The sequence below is a fragment of the Bufo bufo genome, chromosome 1 (assembly GCF_905171765.1).
Source record: "Bufo bufo chromosome 1, aBufBuf1.1, whole genome shotgun sequence".
NCBI classification, from domain to species: domain Eukaryota; kingdom Metazoa; phylum Chordata; class Amphibia; order Anura; family Bufonidae; genus Bufo; species Bufo bufo.
In genome coordinates this window covers 737,717,944-737,740,382 of record NC_053389.1, presented here as the reverse complement: position 1 = coordinate 737,740,382, position 22,439 = coordinate 737,717,944, and the positions used below count along the sequence as shown (strand labels likewise).

At 43.2% G+C, this 22,439-nt stretch overlaps 1 protein-coding gene across 6 annotated transcripts in view; it reads left to right on the top strand.

The window, feature by feature from the left end:
- Window positions 1-22,439, top strand: part of LOC120986083 (NACHT, LRR and PYD domains-containing protein 12-like) — a 285,272-nt gene that overhangs the window by 69,885 nt on the left and 192,948 nt on the right. For 5 of the 6 annotated variants that reach the window (XM_040414414.1, XM_040414416.1, XM_040414412.1 and 2 more), the window contains exons 4-5: window positions 15,383-15,554; window positions 16,984-17,049. In XM_040414414.1, coding sequence (XP_040270348.1) covers window positions 15,383-15,554; window positions 16,984-17,049 — 238 coding nt within the window. The remainder of the gene's footprint in view (window positions 1-15,382; window positions 15,555-16,983; window positions 17,050-22,439) is intronic. The other variant, XM_040414415.1, reaches the window with a different exon arrangement.

The following is a 22,439-nucleotide window of genomic DNA, read 5'->3' as shown; positions in this document are numbered from 1 at the left end:
AAATTATTAGCCTCCCGTTTATCATCCCTCTTGCCCTTTTTAATACAGAAAGATCAAGTAGGTTTCGTTAGGGGTAGGGAGGGGAAAGAGAATACAGCTAGGGTTTTAAATTGCATATTTCATGCAAAGAGATCCAAATGCCCTCTGATCCTTCTCAGCACGGATGCTGAGAAGGCATTTGATAGAGTGGATTGGGATTTTATGAGTAATGTACTGTCCACATTCGGGATACCAGCAAAGTTCTTAAATGCAATTTTCTCTCTCTACATAAATGCTTCAGCATCTGTAATAGTAAATAACTCCTTATCCTCTCCTTTTGCTATACATAATGGGACTAGGCAGGGTTGCCCCCTCTCTCCTCTACTGTTTGTCCTAGTTATGGAATCTCTTCTACAGGCTATCAGGAGGGAGGAGGGAATCCAAGGGGTCCGCATTGGAAGACATAATCATAAAGTTGCTGCATTCGCGGATGACTTGCTCATTATGTTTACAAATCCGGCCATAGCTTTTCCCCATATTGTACGTATTCTAAACTTATTTGGTAAACTTTCTAACTTCAAAATTAATTCAGCAAAATCCCATGTCCTCAATGTAGGTTTTCCCTCCTCTTTGGTGAAGGAACTCAGAATGAATTCACCGTTTAATTGGGATAATCCACACATCACCTATCTGGGAATTAAAATAGGACCTAACCCTGACAACCTTTTTAGCCTTAATTATATTCCACTTCTGAACTCAATAAAAGAACAGCTCTCTTCCCTTGACAATCTATTATTGTCCTGGTTCGGCAGGAAGAATTTAGTTTCTTCACTAATTATTCCAAAAATGACATATCTTCAACAAGTTCTCCCAATTCCTGTGCCCAAATCGTACTATAAGACTTTTAATCGGATGATTAGGTCCTTTATTTGGGCTGGTAAGAAAGCGCGAATAGCATTTTCCACTTTAAAGAAGCCCAAATCTTTTGGTGGGATAGGAATGCCTGACCCAGAAACTTATAATAATGCAGTCCTTCTAGCTAGGTTTGTAGGATGGATTAAAGGAACATGGAAGGAACCATGGATAGACCTTGAACAAACAAAACATAACTCCCCATTTAGAGGACTTCTACTCAGTAATGAAATATCTAAACACAGGGCTACTGGGGATACTCCCATAATTAAATCCACCCTAAGGGCTTGGGATTGGTTCCAATCAACCCACCACGCTATCCCACTACCCTCTCCCCTGGTTCAGTTAGGAGATTTGGTGGGAATGGCATCTAAAACTTTGCTGGATAGTCTTCCACGGTCCATAAAAGATTCTACCCAGACAGTGCTCTCTCTCCTCGACGATAAGGGAAAATTAATAGACTTGACTTCTTTTAAACAAATTTTTCCAGAGTGCAAATTCCCATTACCCCTTACTTCTTTTCTACAGTCCTCCCTTATTAAGTTCATTGATAAAAGCTCATTATCACGCCCTTTGACATGGTTTGAGAAGCTCCTAAATAGACCTTATCCACAACCCAAACTAATTTCCCTGATCTACAAAAACCTTAATACCCCGAAAAATATGGTAAAGCCCGCGTTCATTGGTTCATGGGAAAAGGACCTTGACACCTCGTTCACCCAGACTACGATATCCAGATTACTTCTTAGACCTCACAGGGCATCAAGATGTGTGCGTATACAGGAAAACGCATACAAGATCTTGACAAGATGGTATAAGACCCCGGATGTTACTTGTAGGTTTAGCCCTTCACTCACAGACAGGTGTTGGAGGTGTGGTCTGGACAAAGGTTCCTTTTTCCACATATGGTGGAATTGCCCAAAAATTTAAATTGTGGTGGTGTGAGATATTTGATCAGTGCAATAAGATCTGCCATTCGTCCATTCATATTTCACCTGTTTTGGCTCTCTTGGGGATACACATATCCACTCACAAAGAAACCGTCCCTCCCTTATTCAGTCACCTCTTAGATGCGGCCCGCCTCTTGTTACCATGTTACTGGCTTTCAACAGAAACACCACCAATCCCTAGATGGATAGCCAAGATTGACCAGATTTGTAGATTCGAAGAACTAGCTTCATGGGAAAACAAGAGTACAATTGCTTATAAAAAATGTTGGTCACAATGGTCATCCTTTAGGAAATATGAATAACTATTCTCTCTATCCTTTATAACTATCTTATAGACTTCCTCTTTTCATAATAGAATTATTGGCTCATAAACATACATGTAGGCATAGTCTAGCTTTCGCATCGATACTTCATGAAGGGTAATAAAATTCTATCATAGGAATAGATTTTTGGTTATTATTAGTTATATACTTTAAAGAACTTACCTTTGTCTCTCCTTATTAGGATCAATTTTGACATTTTTGTAATACTATTTTGTACCTGATTGTATTATTTTTTTTTATTATTTACTTATGTACTCATTTTGAAAAGTCTGTACATTATTGATTTTCCTTAATAAAAAATCTAAAACCAAAAAAAAAAAAAAAAAAAAAAAAACTCTACAGAACTCTGTAGAGAGTCTCTTTTTTAGGTTTGACATTCCTAAAAAAAAAAAAAAAAAAAAAAAATATATATCATCGGATTGGAGAAAACTCCGATCTGATGGTATATTAATAGGGACTCCTGACTTTACATTGAAAGTCAATGGGGGACGGATCCGTTTGAAATTGCACCATATTGTGTCAACGTCAAACGGATCCGTCCCCATTGACTTGCATTGTAAGTCTGGAGGGATCAGTTTGGCTCCGCACGGCCAGGCGGACACGAAAACGCTGCAAGCTGCGTTCGGGTGTCCGCCTGCTGAGCGGAGGCCAAACGGTGCCAAACTGATGCATTCTGAGCGGATCCGCATCCACTCAGAATGCATTGGGGCAGTACGGATCCGTTCGGGGCCGCTTGTGAGAGCCTTCAAACGGAACTCACAAGCGGAGCCCCGAACGCTAGTGTGAAAGTAGCCTTAGCTAGAGCAGGGAGAGTGCTGCTGCTGAATTAATAGGGAAATCGTTAACTAGGCCAGTGTTCTGTGTCCACTCCAGTCCTCAAAGACTTATCTGCTGTAAGGACCGCATCCTGACAGCACCCCAAAAAGCCCTTTTTAGGGATAGTACATCGGTCTGCTATTTTTTCCTTCCTTTTCTATATATATATATATATATATATTGCAGTTGCCTGCCCGTGTGTGAGAGGCCACAGGCCCACAGACTGTACTGTGTGCACACCACTCATATCGGGTGGCACAGTACCTTGCAGATAAAAAAGTAATTAAATTTTTTCTCTGTAATATAATTGCAGTTGCCTGCCAGTGTGTGTCAGGCCCACAGACAGTACTGTGCCCACTGCCAGTGCCCACCACTCATATCTGGTGGCACAGTACCTTGCAGATAAAAGAGTAATTACATTTGTCTCTGTAATATAATTGCATTTGCCTGCCAGTGTGTGTCAGGCCCACAGACAGTACTGTGCCCACTGCCAGTGCCCACCACTCATATCTGGTGGCACAGTACCTTGCAGATAAAAAAGTAATTACATTTTTTCTCTGTAATATAATTGCAGTTGCCTGCCAGTGTGTGTCAGGCCCACAGACAGTACTGTACCCACTGCCAGTGCCTACCACTCATATCTGGTGGCACAGTACCTTGCAGATAAAAAAGTAATTACATTTTTTCTCTGTAATATAATTGCAGTTGCCTGCCAGTATGTGTCAGGCCCACAGACTGTACGGTGCCCACTGCCCAACACTCATATCTGGTGGCACAGTACCTTGCACGCATAGTACCAGTAATCTAAAAAAAAAATGACAGGCAGAGGCAGGCCACCCCGCAGGGGCCGTCATGGTCGTGGTGCTGTGATTTCCTTTGGCCCTAGAATAATGCCCAGTGTTCAGAGGCCACGTACCCTGAACTCGAAAAGTTCTGAGGACATAGTTGACTGGCTTACACAGGACACCCAATCTTCTACAGCTTCCGCTCGGAACCTTGATGCACCATCCTCTTCCAGCTCAGCTTCGGGTACCTCTCAAGTTACCACTCGCCCGCCTGCCGCCACCACCTACACTAGCACCACAGCCGCTTCACTTGATCTGTCAGAGGAGTTATTTACACATCAGTTGGAAGAAATGAGTGATGCACAACCATTATTGCCAGAGGATGTAGATACTGTAACAAGGATATGTCTCAGTCAGGCAGAATTACACACATGGACGTACGGTGTGATGATGATGAGGTTGTACCCACTGCTGCTTCCTTTGCTGAGTTGTCAGATACAAGTGAAGCGGTTGATGATGACGATGTGTCCGTGGATGTCACGTGGGTGCCCGCTCGAAGAGAAGAAGAACAGGTGGAAAGTTCAGATGGGGAGACAGAGAGGAGGAGGAGACGAGTTGGAAGCAGGGGGAGGTCGTCGCAAGGAGCTAGTGGCACAGTCAGACAGCATGTATCAGCACCCGGGGTCAGCCAGAGAGCACGCCAATCAACGCATGCTGTTGCCACCACCAGAATGCCGTCATTGCAAAGCTCAGCAATGTGGCATTTTTTTTGTGTGTCTGCCTCTGATAACAGCGATGCCATTTGCAACCTGTGCCAAAAGAAACTGAGTCGTGGGAACTCCAACACCCACCTAGGTACAACTGCTTTGCAAAGGCACATGATCTCACATCACAAACGCCTATGGGATCAACACATGATGAGTACAAGCAGCACACAAACTCAAAGCCATCCTCCTCCTGGTCCAGCATCTTCAGCCACGTCAACCACTGCTGTCCTCCTTGCCCCCTCTCAACCACCCGCCACTCCGCCTCTGGTCTTGAGCAGTACCTGCTCATCTGCCCACAGTCAGGTGTCTGTCAAGGAAATGTTTGAGCGTAAGAAGCCAATGTCACAGAGTCACCCCCTTGCCCGGCATCTGACAGCTGGCTTGTCGGAACTCTTAGCCCGCCAGCTTTTACCATACAAGCTGGTGGAGTCTGAGGCCTTCAAAAAATTTGTAGCTATTGGGACACCGCAGTGGAAGGTACCCGACCGAAATTTTCTTTCACAAAAGGCAATCCCCAACCTGTACTCTATTGTGGAAAAGGAAGTCATGGCATGTCTGGCACACAGTGTTGGGGCAAGGGTCCATCTGACCACTGATACCTGGTCTGCAAAGCACGGTGAGGGTAGGTATATCACGTAGACTGCGCATTGGGTAAACCTGCTGATGGCTTCCAAGCATGGAATGCGTGGCTCTGCAGAGGAGTTGGTGACATCGCCACGACTTGCAGGCAGGCCTGCTGCCACCTCCTCTACTCCTCCTACTCCATCCTCTTCGCTAACCTCCTCGGCTGAGTCCTCTTCTGCTGCTGCGTCTTGCTCCACATCAACTGCACCCCCCCCCCCAGCTCCCCAGGTGCTATTCCACATCCCGGATACGACAGTGTCAGGCCGTCTTGGGGTTGACTTGCCGGAAAGCAGAGAGTCACACCGGACCAGCACTCCTGTCCGCCCTGAACGCAACGGGTGGATCAGTGGCTGACCCCGCACCAACTGGAGATCGGCAAAGTGGTGTGGGACAACGGAAGCAATTTGTTGGCGGCATTGAATTTGGGCAAGTTGACACATGTGCCGTGCATGACACATGTGTTGAATCTGATCGTACAATGCTTTGTGCATAAGTACCCAGGCTTACAGGACATCCTCAAGCAGGCCAGGAAGGTGTGTGGCCATTTCAGGCGTTCCTACACGGCTTGATTTGCGACAGCCCGACACGTTGGAATTCAACACTCCTAATGTTCGACCGCCTGCTCCAACAAGAAAAAGCCGTCAACGAATATTTGTATAACCGGGGTGCTAGGACAGCCTCTGCAAAGCTGGGTATTTTTTGCCACGTTACTGGACGCTCATGCGCAATGCCTGTAGGCTCATGCGTCCTTTTGAGGAGGTGACAAACCTAGTCAGTCGCACCGAAGGCACTATCAGCGACATCATCCCATTTGTTTTCTTCCTGGAGCGTGCCCTGCGAAGAGTGCTGGATCAGGCCGTAGATGAGCGTGAAGAGGAAGACTTGTGGTCACCATCACCACCAGAAACAGCCTTATCATCATCGCTTGCTGGTGGAGGAATGTGGCTTTGAGGAGGAGGAAGACCAACCACAGCAGGCATCCCAGGGTGCTCGTTGTCACTTATCTGGTACCCGTGGTGTTGTTCGTGGCTGGGGGGAAGAACAGACCTTCAATGAGATCAGTGAGGACGAGGAACGGGACATGAGTAGCTCGGCATCCAACCTTGTGCAAATGGGGTCTTTCATGCTGTCATGCCTGTTGAGGGACCCTCGTATAAAAAGGCTGAAGGAGAACGACCTGTATTGGGTGGCCACGCTACTAGACCCCCGGTATAAGCAGAAAGTGGCTGAAATGTTACCGAATTACCGGAAGTCGGAAAGGATGCAGCAGTTCCAAAACAAGTTAAAAAGTATGCTTTACACAGCGTATAAGGGTGATGTCACAGCACAACGGGAATCTAACAGGGGAAGAGGTGAAAGTAATCCTCCTCCTACCACGACCATGGTGATGACAGCTTGTCAAAACAATTATGTCATATTGGTTAACAAGGTATTTAACCTTAATTTCCATGAGAACCGGCCTGTGATTGGTTCCCATGACCGTGCTATAAAAAGACCTGACAGTGAAGAAAATTGCAGATTACTGTTATTAGGATACAGAGATGCTACCATTTTTTTTATATTAATTAAATACAATGACATTAGGTGTTGATTAACCTTTTAATCCCCTTTCTACTAGCATTTTTCAGTAGTAAAATTTTATATATATATGTGTATATACATATGTGTATATATGTGTGTGTGTGTGTGTCTGTGTATACATGCATGTATGTATATATATATATATATATATATATATGTTTGTGCGTGTATATAAATATCTATCTATATATATATATATATATATATATATATATATATATATTATAATTATTATTTATATTATAATATAACTTGTAATATATTTTTATATTTGCAAAAAATGCATTGCTAGTTATCAATAATATCAGTTTTTACATTTCTATGAAGTCATGCATTGCGATTGGTAGTGGAACTACACTACGTGCAGAATTATTAGGCAAATTAGTATTTTGACCACATCATCCTCTTTATGCATGTTGTCTTACTCCAAGCTGTATAGGCTCGAAAGCCTACTACCAATTAAGCATATTTGGTGATGTGCATCTCTGTAATGAGAAGGGGTGTGGTCTAATGACATCAACACCCTATATCAGGTGTGCATAATTATTAGGCAACTTCCTTTCCTTTGGCAAAATGGGTCAAAAGAAGGACTTGACAGACTCAGAAAAGTCAAAAATAGTGAGATATCTTGCAGAGGGATGCAGCACTCTTAAAATTGCAAAGCTTCTGAAGCGTGATTATCGAACAATCAAGCGTTTCATTCAAAATAGTCAACAGGGTCGTAAGAAGCGTGTGGAAAAACCAAGGCGCAAAATAACTGCCCATGAACTGAGAAAAGTCAAGCGTGCAGCTGCCAAGATGCCACTTGCCACCAGTTTGGCCATATTTCAGAGCTGCAACATCACTGGAGTGCCCAAAAGCACAAGGTGTGCAATACTCAGAGACATGGCCAAGGTAAGAAAGGCTGAAAGACGACCACCACTGAACAAGACACACAAGCTGAAACGTCAAGACTGGGCCAAGAAATATCTCAAGACTTTTTTTTTTTCTAAGGTTTTATGGACTGATGAAATGAGAGTGAGTCTTGATGGGCCAGATGGATGGGCCCGTGGCTGGATTGGTAAAGGGCAGAGAGCTCCAGTCCGACTCAGACGCCAGCAAAGTGGAGGTGGAGTACTGGTTTGGGCTGGTATCATCAAAGATGAGCTTGTGGGGCCTTTTCGGGTTGAGGATGGAGTCAAGCTCAACTCCCAGTCCTACTGCCAGTTTCTGGAAGACACCTTCTTCAAGCAGTGGTACAGGAAGAAGTCTGCATCCTTCAAGAAAAACATGATTTTCATGCAGGACAATGCTCCATCACACGCGTCCAAGTACTCCACAGCGTGGCTGGCAAGAAAGGGTATAAAAGAAGAAAATCTAATGACATGGCCTCCTTGTTCACCTGATCTGAACCCCATTGAGAACCTGTGGTCCATCATCAAATGTGAGATTTACAAGGAGGGAAAACAGTACACCTCTCTGAACAGTGTCTGGGAGGCTGTGGTTGCTGCTGCACGCAATGTTGATGGTGAACAGATCAAAACACTGACAGAATCCATGGATGGCAGGCTTTTGAGTGTCCTTGCAAAGAAAGGTGGCTATATTGGTCACTGATTTGTTTTTGTTTTGTTTTTGAATGTCAGAAATGTATATTTGTGAATGTTGAGATGTTATATTGGTTTCACTGGTAAAAAATAAATAATTGAAATGGGTATATATTTGTTTTTTGTTAAGTTGCCTAATAATTGTGCACAGTAATAGTCACCTGCACACACAGATATCCCCCTAAAATAGCTAAAACTAAAAACAAACTAAAAACTACTTCCAAAAATATTCAGCTTTGATATTAATGAGTTTTTTTGGGTTCATTGAGAACATGGTTGTTGTTCAATAATAAAATTAATCCTCAAAAATACAACTTGCCTAATAATTCTGCACTCCCTGTATGTATATAACACAATATACTGCTGCTCTGGATATAAATATAACATAAAACACTTCTGAGGACTTAAGCTTATATTAGCAAATCGAATGTTAGTCAGTTCCTGTAAAGAGCCTTTGTTCTGCTAAAGAAAGTACTGTATGCACTACTCCCCTTTTTTTTCTTGGGTTGCATCCCCCTCCCCCCTACAGGGATCTTGCTGTCCGTGAATTAGATTGCACGCTATCTCTCTACACACTGATGCCCTACCTTCCCATTCACTGAAAGCCCGGAGACAAAAGGAACTCCCTGTTTGGGGGAAGGAGGGTATTGTCGGCAAGCTGAAAGTGCAGGTTATTTTCCTGCTGGAGACTCTTTCACTGCTGGTGCCTTTCACTGCGCTTCTGGTTGTTTTAATTATTCATAAATTAATCGTGAATATGGGGCAAATTTGGACTGGCAAACAGTTTACAGTACTATAGAGCATCTGCAGTACAGTACAGGTGCCGACATTTCCTTTAAATTATTTATTTTCCCAATGAATTAGATGTACAGTATTTTTATGAATAAAAATGAATAATTTGATTTTTAATTATTTGCTCAGGGGATGAAGTGGTGAGATCGGTTATTTACAGTTTATTTCAGAGCCCCAGTAAAGTACATTTTTCAGTAGTAAAATGTAATATATATATGTATATACATGTGTGAATATATGTGTATATACAGTCAGGCCCATAAATATTGGGAGATCGACACAATTCTAACATTTTTGGCTCTATACACCACCACTATGGATTTGAAATGAAACGAACAAAATGTGCTTTAACTGCAGACTGTCAGCTTTAATTTGAGGGTATTTACATCCAGGTGAACGGTGCAAGAATTACAACAGTTTGCATATGTGGCTCCCACTTGTTAAGAGACCAAAAGTAATGGGACAATTGTCTTCTCAGCTGTTCCATGGCCAGGTGTGTGTTATTCTCTCATTATCCCAATTACAATGAGCAGATAAAAGGTCCAGAGTTCATTTTAAGTGTGCTATTTGCATTTGGAATATGTTGCTGTCAACTCTCAAGATGAGATCCAAAGAGCTGTCACTATCAGTGAAGCAAGCCATCATTAGAATGAAAAAAACAAAACAAACCCATCAGAGAGATAGCAAAAACATTAGGCCTGGCCAAAAGAACTGTTTGGAACATTCTTAAAAAGAAGGAACGTACCGGTGAGCTCAGCAACACCAAAAGACCTGGAAGACCTCGGAAAACAGCTGTGGTGGATGACCGAAGAATTCTTTCCCTGGTAAAGAAAACACCCTTCACAACAGTTGGCCAGATCAAGAACACTCTCCAGAAGGGAGGTGTATGTGTGTCAAAGTCAAAAATGAAGAGAAGACTTCACCAGAGTGAATACAGAGGGTTCACAACAAGATGTAAACCATTGCTGAGCCTCAAAAACAGTAAGGCCAGATTAGAGTTTGCCAAACGACATCTAAAAAAGCCTTCACAGTTCTGGAACAACATCCTATGGACAGATGAGACCAAGATCAACTTGTACCAGAGTGATGGGAAGAGAAGAGTATGGAGAAGGAAAGGAACTGCTCATGATCCTAAGCATACCACCTCATCAGTGAAGCATGGGGGTGGTAGTGTCATGGCGTGGACATGTATGGCTGCCAATGGAACTGGTTCTCTTGTATTTATTGACCATGTGACTGCTGACAAAAGCAGCAGGATGAATTCTGAAGTGTTTCGGGCAATATTATCTGCTCATATTCAGCCAAATGCTTCAGAACTCATTGGACGGCGCTTCACAGTGCAGATGGACAATGACTCAAAGCATACTGCAAAAGCAACCAAAGAGTTTTTTAAGGGAAAGAAGTGGAATGTTATGCACTGTCCAAGTCAATCACCTGACCTGAATCCGATTGAGCCTGCATTTCACTTGCTGAAGACAAAACTGAAGGGAAAATGCCCCAAGAACAAGCAGGAACTGAAGACAGTTGCAGTAGAGGCCTGGCATAGCATCACCAGGGATGAAACCCAGCGTCTCGTGATGTCTATGCGTTCCAGACTTCAGGCTGTTATTGACTGCAAAGGATTTTCAACCAAGTATTAAAAAGTGAAAGTTTGATTTATGATTATTATTCTGTCCCATTACTTTTGGTCCCTTAACAAGTGGGAGGCACATATGCAAACTGTTGTAATTCCTGCACCGTTCACCTGATTTGGATGTAAATACCCTCAAATTAAAGCTGACGGTCTGCAGTTAAAGCACATCTTGTTTGTTTCATTTCAAATCCATTGTGGTGGTGTATACAGCCAAAAATTTTAGAATTGTGTTGATGTCCCAATATTTATGGACCTGACTGTATGTCTGTGTGTTTGTGTATACATGCACCCAATCTAGGAGGAAAATTAGCAAAATTAGCAAAAGGCTTTGCTAAATACAAATGTATCCATACTGTACATGTTGTTTTTCGATACTGTTTTAACATTCAGCCACTATAGGAACATAGCTAATAAATACTCTCTGTATCCACTACATTATATATCTGTATACTGTACACTGCTCCATTACATATCTGTATACAACACTTCATTATATATCTGTACACACCGCTCTATTATATATCTGTATGCAGTAGACCGCAAAAAATCCTGTACAATGTATCACCAGGTGTTATCCAAATCTAATCCACTTGTATCACAGATCTAAAGACATAATGGAGCGGTGTATACAGATATATTATAGAGCTGCTTATGCAAATATATAGTCTAATATTCTCGATGTACTGAATCATAATTGTGATCGATACATAAATATATGAATGTACAGTTAGTCCATTGTACAGTAGTTTATTATTTTTATTTATTTTTAACCCTCCAGCCCTATTTTTAACCCCTCCAGCCCCTCCTCGCCCGTGTGAAAGGGGCCTTAGATCCTAATGTAGCCATACTGAGAGTGGGGGGTAGGGTGTAAAGTAACACCATATACAGTAATATTTATTTGTACTGTATGTATTTTTTAAAATTTAATTAGGCGATTAGGCTATCTTTCTATGCTTATTTTATTTTATTTTTTTTTACATTTTTAATCATTAGTAGTATGTTATCTCACAGTGCTATTTGTTAAATAAACTTAGATGCAAGACCAGCAGAGTGTGTGCACACCAAAAAGTTTTACTTTTAGATTGATAAATACGGTAGATAGCTTAATAATATCATACTTGGTTTGGATTGCACCAGTATGATATTAATAAGCGCTATAGCTGGGTTATATTACTGCCTGTGTAATTTTAACATATTCTTATATGTACTGAACATATTTTTTAAATAAAAAAAATACATACAGTACAAATATGTTTTCTATACCATAGATATCAATAAATCAACTTAATTTATCATATATATATATATATATCCACCTCCGGACCGCTGTACGCACAGACGCGTCCTGGAGGTGGTTGTTTCATTCCACCTGGACGCGCTGGCGCGTCCTCTCACGAGACGCGAGATTTCCTGTGAACGCGCGCACACAGGCGCGCACGTTCACAGGATCGGAAGGTAAGCAAGTGGATCTCCAGCCTGCCAGCGGCGATCGTTCGCTGGCAGGCTGGAGATGTGATTTTTTTAACCCCTAACAGGTATATTAGACGCTGTTTTGATAACAGCGTCTAATATACCTGCTACCTGGTCCTCTGGTGGTCCCCTTTGTTTGGATCGACCACCAGAGGACACAGGTAGCTCAGTAATATGTTGCACCAAGCACCACACTACACTACACCCCCCCCTGTCACTTATTAACCCCTTATTCGCCCCTGATCGCCCCTGATCACCCCTGATCACCCCATATAGACTCCCTGATCACCCTCCTGTCATTGATCACCCCCCTGTAAAGCTCCATTCAGATGTCCGCATGATTTTTACGGATCCACTGATAGACTGATCGGATCCGCAAAACGCATACGGACGTCTGAATGGAGCCTTACAGGGGCATAATCAATGACTGTGGTGATCACCCCATATAGACTCCCTGATCACCCCCCTGTCATTGATTACCCCCCTGTCATTGATCACCCCCCTGTAAAGCTCCATTCAGATGTCCGCATGATTTTTACGGATCCACTGATAGACTGATCGGATCCGCAAAACTCATACGGACGTCTGAATGGAGCCTTACAGGGGCGTGATCAATGACTGTGGTGATCACCCCATATAGACTCCCTGATCACCCCCCTGTCATTGATTACCCCCCTGTCATTGATCACCCCCCTGTAAAGCTCCATTCAGATGTCCGCATGATTTTTACGGATCCACTGATAGACTGATCGGATCCGCAAAACGCATACGGACGTCTGAATGGAGCCTTACAGGGGGGTGATCAATGACTGTGGTGATCACCCCATATAGACTCCCTGATCACCCCCCTGTCATTGATCACCCCCCTGTCATTGATCACCCCACTGTCATTGATCACCCCCCTGTAAGGCTGCATTCAGACATTTTTTTGGCCCAAGTTAGCGGAAATTTTATTTTTTTTCTTACAAAGTCTCATATTCCACTAACTTGTGTCAAAAAATAAAATCTCACATGAACTCACCCTACCCCTCACGGAATCCAAATGCGTAAAAATTTTTAGACATTTATATTCCAGACTTCTTCTCACGCTTTAGGGCCCCTAGAATGCCAGGGCAGTATAAATACCCCACATGTGACCCCATTTTGGAAAGAAGACACCCCAAGGTATTCCGTGAGGGGCATATTGAGTCCATGAAAGATTGAAATTTTTGTCCCAAGTTAGCGGAAAGGGAGACTTTGTGAGAAAAAAATAAATAAAATCAATTTCCGCTAACTTGTGCCAAAAAAAATAAATTTCTATGAACTCGCCATGCCCCTCATTGAATACCTTGGGGTGTCTTCTTTCCAAAATGGGGTCACATGTGGGGTATTTATACTGCCCTGGCATTTTAGGGGCCCTAAAGCGTGAGAAGTCTGGGATCCAAATGTCTAAAAATGCTCTCATAAAAGGAATGTGGGCCCCTTTGCGCATCTAGGCTGCAAAAAAGTGTCACACATCTGGTATCGCCGTATTCAGGAGAAGTTGGGGAATGTGTTTTGGGGTGTCATTTTACATATACCCATGCTGGGTGAGAGAAATATATTGGCAAAAGACAACTTTTCCCATTTTTTTATACAAAGTTGGCATTTGACCAAGATATTTATCTCACCCAGCATGGGTATATGTAAAATGACACCCCAAAGCACATTCCCCAACTTCTCCTGAGTACGGAGATACCAGATGTGTGGCACTTTTTTGCAGCCTAGGTGGGCAAAGGGGCCCATATTCCAAAGAGCACCTTTCGGATTTCACTGGTCATTTTTTACAGAATTTTGATTTCAAACTCCTTACCACACATTTGGGCCCCTAGAATGCCAGGGCAGTATAACTACCCCACAAGTGACCCCATTTTGGAAAGAAGACACCCCAAGGTATTCCGTGAGGGGCATGGCAAGTTCCTAGAATTTTTTATTTTTTGTCACAAGTTAGTGGAAAATGATGAATTTTTTTTTTTTTTCATACAAAGTCTCATATTCCACTAACTTGTGACAAAAAATAAAAACTTCCATGAACTTACTATGCCCATCAGCGAATACCTTAGGGTGTCTACTTTCCGAAATGGGGTCATTTGTGGGGTGTTTGTACTGTCTGGGCATTGTAGAACCTCAGGAAACATGACAGGTGCTCAGAAAGTCAGAGCTGCTTCAAAAAGCGGAAATTCACATTTTTGTACCATAGTTTGTAAACGCTATAACTTTTACCCAAACCATTTTTTTTTTACCCAAACATTTTTTTTTTATCAAAGACATGTAGAACAATAAATTTAGAGAAAAATTTATATATGGATGTCGTTTTTTTTGCAAAATTTTACACCTGAAAGTGAAAAATGTCATTTTTTGAAATACCACCAAATAAAAGCTCTATTAGTGAGAAGAAAAGGAGGTAAAATTCATTTGGGTGGTAAGTTGCATGACCGAGCAATAAACGGTGAAAGTAGTGTAGGTCAGAAGTGTAAAAAGTGGCCTGGTCTTTCAGGGTGTTTAAGCACTGGGGGCTGAGGTGGATATATATATATATATAATATACAGTACACTGGAGATTACAAGACTAATAAAAGTGTGAATTAGATATAGTGTTTTGTACAGTATAATGTACATACAGTACAGTCGGGTGCAGTGGGGCACGGACAGTACAGTCGGGTGCAGTGGGGTACAGTCGGGTGCAGTGGGGTACAGGACCATTTTTTTATTTTTATGATTTAATGTTGAGGTACCATTGCCCGGCTCCTGTATAGTGTCGGGATGACTACGGGCTGTATCAGGAGCCGGATAGCGATATTAACTTTAACTCAACACCGCCATCTACTGATAGACTGAAGGAGATAAAATCGCGTTTAGTTAGTAACGAATTGCGAAATAAGGGAGCGATAGCGATGACACATCTGTATGTCAGAGTAAGATGTTGGACAACTTCCAGTGTAATAATGGACAGCAGCTCATATCTGATGGAGAACCCCCCAGAAGTGTATAATCCAGTATTGTGGAGGATTTATCCCCTCCCCCGCACACGTACATTAGGGATCACTACATCCTGGAAACATAGAAAAGATGGACATGTAATATCTGCAGTGTGTTAACCCTTTGTGTTATGTATCTGTAGAACGCACCTTATCTTTCTTGTGTTCTAGAAATACCGGAGTCTAGAAAATGATAGAAGAAGATTGGCGCAGACTTTACTACAGGATATATGTCTCAGAGGAAGAGATGCTGTGATAAGACTGTGGATCAGTCTGTATGTATTACGGAGACATCATGGTTCCCCCGGCCTAGACGCTGTACTGGAGGAACTCCGTCATAGAGGTAACATCGTGTATGAGACGTGTTACCCATGAAATAGAGGTCTTCATGACTTACATTGTCCACAGTAATAAAGATCTCCCTCTGGATTTATTAGGAATCTGAACCAATTTTGGAGTCTAGTCTGGGGTGTGAAGTTTAGGTCTTGCCTGTGGCCTAAATTGATTTGGGTCTGGCTTAGGATTTGATGCCAAAAACGAACCACAGGTGATATTAAAAAATTGCCCAAAAGTTACTCAATGTGAACATGACAAACATATATAAATGATAGCAGCAATTGCCGATGAGGATTCAGGGCCCCTCATGTAATGACCGCCACATACAGTGACCATCACAGTGTCCTCATAGTGACCACCACAATGCCCCTATATACTTTATCACATACAAACAATCCCTTCAACTTCAAGTCCGCACTCACTGCTGCAAAACAGACCTGCTTCACATCATGTCTTCTGTCTCACAACCCTAAACAACTTTTTAACACTTGTAACTCTCTTCTCTGTCCCCCAGTGCCTCCACCCTCACCCCTCATCTCAGCTGAGGACTATGCCACAGACTTTAGAGAATCTTCAGCCTACAGTCCCCACAGCCCCTCTACACAACTGCTCATTCCTCTCCCCCCCCAAACCTGCTTCTCTACCATTACAGAGGAAAGCCTTTCCACCCTACTGTCCAGATCACATCTATCAGCAGCATGCCGGCAGCATGCACAGGGTCACATCACTAGGGCTTGTTCTGGTTGGGGGCCACATTGTCAGCCTGAACCAATTCCAAGGGCCAAAAATAAAACTTAAAGGGCTATTACCAACTGAAATACTATATTTATGGCATATTGAACATGCAGTATATATCATTAATGTCTAGTTACACTTCTAGTAATCCCATCCAATGGGAGAATACATGATAGATACATGTGAGCAGCCACAAAACATGGACATACATGTCTGTTACCACATGGTTGGGGGGCGCACAGAATGGTATCAAGGGTCGCATGTGGCCCCCGGACCGTAGGTTGTGCACCCCTGTTCTAGATGGTAAGCCCTCACGGGCAGGGTCCTCGCTCCATCTGTACCAGTCTGTAACTCGTCTTGTTCATGGTTATTGCAGTTGTTTTCTATGTATGTATGTATATCCCTTATCATATCTGCAGTGCCATGGAATGACTGGTGCTATAAAATAATAATACTACAGCACCCTCATAGTAACGACTATAGTGCCCCTACATACAGTATCCATCACAATGCCAGGACATACAATGACCACCACAATGTGACCATACACAGTGACTAGCACAATGTGGGGGACATGGACACTATTTCACAGCTGTACATTTAGGACCATTAGACCTCGTCCGGTCCTGTATAATGTGATATTTCCTGTACATGATATGTGTACGTCCAGCACTGATGACGTCTGTATTATTTCTTACTAGGTGACACTCTGGTGGAGCAAATCCTGCTGGATGATCATGGACACCAACTGTCCCCACAACTCAAAGGTAAGTGAGATTTATATAGACCTATTATAATAAAACTGCTCATAGTTTACATTACATTACACCTGTCACATAGAACATGGTGTTTGGACTGCAGCGGGCTGTTATAGAGCAGGAGGAGCTGAGCAGATTCATATAGTTTTCTGTGACAATTCAGTATAACTTGTATAACCTCCTCCTCATAGAGGGAAGGCTGTCAGTCCCTGATAGGACCTCCTCCTCATAGAGGGAATGCTGTCAGTCACTGATAGGACCTCCTCCTCATAGAGGGAAGACTGTCAGTCACTGATAGGACCTCCTACTCATAGAGGGAAGGCTGTCAGTCACTGATAGGACCTCCTCCTCATAGAGGGAAGGCTGTCAGTCACTGATAGGACCTCCTCCTCATAGAGGGAAGGCTGTCAGTCCCTGATAGGACCTCCTCCTCATAGAGGGAAGGCTGTCAGTCACTGATAGGACCTCCTCCTTATGGAAAGAAAACTGTTAATCACTGATAGAACCAACTTCTTGACTTCACAGCCCAGAATGAGCATGATTATAAAACGACCCTGTCAGCATGATTAGCTGTCCACTGCTTGCTGACCAGTGCAGGTGTAACATCCCAGAGTATGTCACTAAAACTCTATCACCTGGCTACAATAATGTCAATTGTTAATGTATTTCCATCTGATGTAATCACAATGTGCATTGCCATGTCTATGTCTGTATTTTATATATTTGCTGTAATTTCCATGTACACCAGCAGGTGGCAGCAATATGCAGATAGTCTGGAGGAAAGTTAGTATGCCTAGACTGGAATAGACCATTCCAGGCTAGCTTCCCCCATCTGAGGAGGAGTGGAATGTTCCCAGATCCTACTTCAGAGGGAGGACAGAAAGTTCTAGGCAGTGTGCACCAGCCCCCCTGTTTGGGTAGGCTGTGTGAATAGGAGCTCCCAGAAACAGGGACCCCAACTAAGGATTCAGGCCTAACCTGAGGCCCAAAGCAACCTTCCCAGCCTGAGTTCCTTACCTCAGCTGGATGACAGAGAAAGCAGCAACTGCAGAACTTCTAGATCTCCAGGACGAAACCACCATTCCCTGTGAGCAGTCCTGTAAGTACAGATTCCAAATACAAGGAGAAGATAAGTACCTCCATAGCTAGTCAGGCCCAAACCAAGCAGACTACAGACAGAGCAGAAGATAGATACCTGCCAGATTCTTAAAGGCGTATGTTCAGATGCAGAATATATATATATATATATATATATATATAATTCCTGCCACATATTGCCAACACCTGCTGGGACCTAGAGACTAATGCTGTAACATTGTATGGAACTAAAGCTGCCACTTATAACATCAAGTAAAGACAAGTTGGACCCTCTTTTCTGTATGGAATACCATCATTTCTCCATTACTCCTATTTACAACACTGATTTTGTTGCATGTGAGCCAGGATACAGGAGTCCAGCCGTACTCAGGTAGGAGACACCGTTGACACAATACAGAGACAATATCCCCCTCTGGCATTCCTCACCTAGTACGTGTGCTCATACCATCTTAAAGGGCCCTGCAACTGGCGTCACAAACTCAGTTACACCTAAATCTGACCCACTGCATAGCATGCCCTATGACCCAGTTTCCGGCTCGTTGCACAGGTGCTGATGACATAATTGAACGCAGAAGTAGAGGCGTCCCTGGCTACAGAGACAGAGGAGGAACGCTTCTGGGTTAAATGAAGTCATCGGCTCCTGTGCGGTATGGATATGAAATGCTCGGTAAGCAGCAGCACAGCTGTAGTACAGGTGCAGACATTTGGAGGTAGCACTCAGGTGCAGAAGACAGGGAAAGATAAGGTGTCTTGCTGCCTCAATGAAATGTCAGGGTGCAGTGTTCAGCACACCAGGGGTGCTTATAACGCTACAGCACACCCCTCGGTGTTCCATATTTATAAAAGTAATGATTTATATGCATTATTAATACCTAAAAAATATATAATTTGTATTTGAATTTAGAATGATCAACCCTACCAGGCACTATGTCTTTTTTTTATTTTATTTTTTATATCTTTTTATTAAAGGATCAACATAGAGTACATCAAATATGTGGAATATCCTATGCAGAAAAGCCACATAGAAGGCCGTACAATGGTTGATCATTTTGACATAAAAACAGCCTACCATACCAATTTGTATCTCCTTTTTTTTTTTTTTTTTTGGAACAACTAACAGTCCCTAAGGAAAGCCCTTTTCCCTCCCAATCCCAACTTTATCATTAACAATGGAAATTATATATTCACTTTAACCTGTCAATATAAGGAATGATGTTGTCATTCTGCCGTCATTAATCATCTCGTTGCCCCCTCGCATCCTCCACTTCCAGTTTGCCCAAATTCCCTCCCAGCCGAGCCTCGAGGTACCATTTTGTTTGTGTAAATGGAGCCATCACCTTCCTTATCTCCAGTGTAGTCAGAGATTTCTCAATAAATTTCCTCAATTTTTGGACAAACTTGCCTACTGACTTTTCTTTATACCTTTCCATTTCCAGTCGTTCCATGAGCAGCATATGCTTCATGATTCCTATTACTTCATCCCATACTGGGATGTCCTTTTGAAGCCAGTGTCTCAGGATGGCTTTCTTGACCGACATGAGCATTATGTGTATTCCTTTAATAGATACCCCATTGCCTTTTTCACTCGCCTGATCTACTGGGATAAATTGAAAAAGACATTGTTGTGGGTTAAGAACTATATCTACTCCCCAGACTGCTGCTATGTAATCTTTCGCCTGAGACCACAAAGACGTTCAGCCAGTTCCATAAAGCATCTAATAAATTAGCTTTTGACAGTGAGCACTTGGGGCACTGTCTCAGATAGTGGGGCGGTGCGTTCCTAAATGACAAGTCAAAGGCGTAAGTGGCCTTGTGTATAATTCTTAGCTGCGTCTCCCGCCACTGTTCGTTATATATCGCCCTTCTTATCATCTCAAAGCCGTCCCTAATTTTTTTTGTGAGGTTCGGGACCTTTATTTCTTGTTCCTAAGATGAGAAAGCCCTCTCGACCACACCTATGGTTTGTGTACTGTGTAACTTGCGATATAGTTCCGACAAGGGGAGCAGGGAGTCATTGGTACCTATAAGAGCGTCGAACCATGTCAACCTATCCGCCTCTCCTAACGTTTCTGACTGGGCTTTACAATAGGAACGTATTTGGAGGAAAGGAATAAAATGGGGGGTTGTCAGATTATATTTGGCCCTTCACTCTTCCCAAGTTAGTAGTTTCAGCTTCGAATTGTCCAGGATGTCCCGTAGTTTTTTGATTCCCTTCTGTTTCCAAACCTTGTACATCTTGTTATCCTTGCCCTGTGGGAAAGCCGGTAATGACCATAATGGCATGTAATGCGATACGTAGATCGGGAGTTTTTATATCTTGCAGACCGCCTTCCATGCCATGATGGGTCTCTTACCAAAACCGAATGTTTGATGTGAGGTGGGATATCTTTTAACCTCGTATGTAAGATCGCTTTCAAGTCCCATGGCCTGGCCAATTCCTGTTCAATGCTATCGGCTGTAAAGTGTGAGGTGCCCCATATCCAATCATTTACATGCCTGATTAGGGCTGCCAGGTTGTAGTGACGTATATTGGGCAATTTTAGACCACCTTCCCACCTCAACATTGTTAACTTTTCAAAGGCTATCCTGGGTCTTTTTCTCCGCCACAGAAAATTAACAAATGCAGACTGTAGCCTGCTAACATCTGCATGTTTTAATAATAGCGGTATAGTTTGAAGGGGATAGAGGAGTCTGGAGATGCTTGTCATTTTCAACAGATGGGCTCTCCCATGCAGGGACAAAGGCAGATCTTTCCACTTGTCCAATTCTCCTATGATTTTATGGATCAAGTGCGGGTAGTTTAACTAATACAGGGACGTGAGGGCTCTCCCTATATTAATTCCCAGATAGGTGATATAATCCTGTCGGATTTCAACCTGTAAAAGTTGATTGAAATCAGCGATAGTGTTCCGAAAGAACAGAATCTGACTTTTGGATATGTTCACTTTATAACCTATTGCACTCCCATAAAACAGGAGGGAGTCTAGGATTCCGTTGAGTTGTGTTTTTGGGTATCGGGAAAAGATTAGAAGGTCATCAGCGAAACAAGTTAGTTTTATTTCTTGAATTCCTATTTTAATCCCTTCAAATAGGGGGGATTGTATTAGAAATTGGGCTAGGGGTTACAGGGCTAGATTAAAGGGATTCTGTCACCAGGTTTCACCCCTGTCAGCTAAACATATGCTGATGTTCAGGGCCTCATCAGGATTCCTAATGTGGGCTTCTAAATGTGATCCGTAGCCTTATTTTGCTAAAAAACAGGTTTTACTAACCTGTCACTCAAAGAAATAAGGTGCCCAAGGGGATGTCAAGGGATGCAAGGTGCTGGCCGCACCCACCGCCGTTCGTGCCCAGCGCCGCCTTTCCAAACTTCTGCACCGCCTCCTAATCCTCTGTGCCGCCTCTTGCTCTCCCTCCCTCCCTCCCCCCTCCCCCCGCCGGCACTTCGCTCAACCCAGGTATGACCTGCACTCTGGCGCCAGCCTCTCAGAGCCCTGTGCGCACGCGCGAGATCTTACAGCAGGAGGAGGAGGGGAGGGAGAGCGATAGGCGGCACAGAGGATTAGGAGGCGGTGCAGAAGTCTGGAAAGGCGGCGCTGGGCACGAACGGCGGTGGGTGCGGCCGGCACCTTGCATCCCTTGACATCCCCTTGGGCACCTTATTTCTTTGAGTGACAGGTTAGTAAAACCTGTTTTTTAGCAAAATAAGGCTACGGATCACATTTAGAAGCCCACATTAGGAATCCTGATGAGGCCCAGAATATCAGCATATGTTTAGCTGACAGGGGTGAAACCTGGTGACAGAATCCCTTTAAATAATAGGGGGGATAAGGGGCACCCTTGCCTCGTGCCTTTCCGCAATGGTATCCTAGTTGATAAGAAGCCCGGAACGTAGACCTGGGCATAGGGTTTATCATAGATCGCTCCAAGATGATTCCTAAAGTTTCCCGTGATTCCCATAATGTCTAAGACCTCATCTAGCCAGGCCCAATTGACGTTATTGAAGGCCTTTTTCGGCGTCTACTGCCAAAAAAGCCGGGTTGTCAGCATTTCCCCCTGCCTTGAGTACATCTAAGGCCGCTAACACTTTCCTGATATTTGAGACTGCCGACCGACCCTTCATGAAGCCCACTTGGTGGGACCCTATTAGATCGGGCATGACCTCCGCCAGTCTATTGGCTAAGATTTTAGATAATAATTTGATATCCTGGTTTATAAGGGAAATTGGTCTGTATGACCATGGTTGGGATAGATCTTTTCCTTGCTTTGGGAGTACTTTTATATAGGCCATTGTCCCTGAG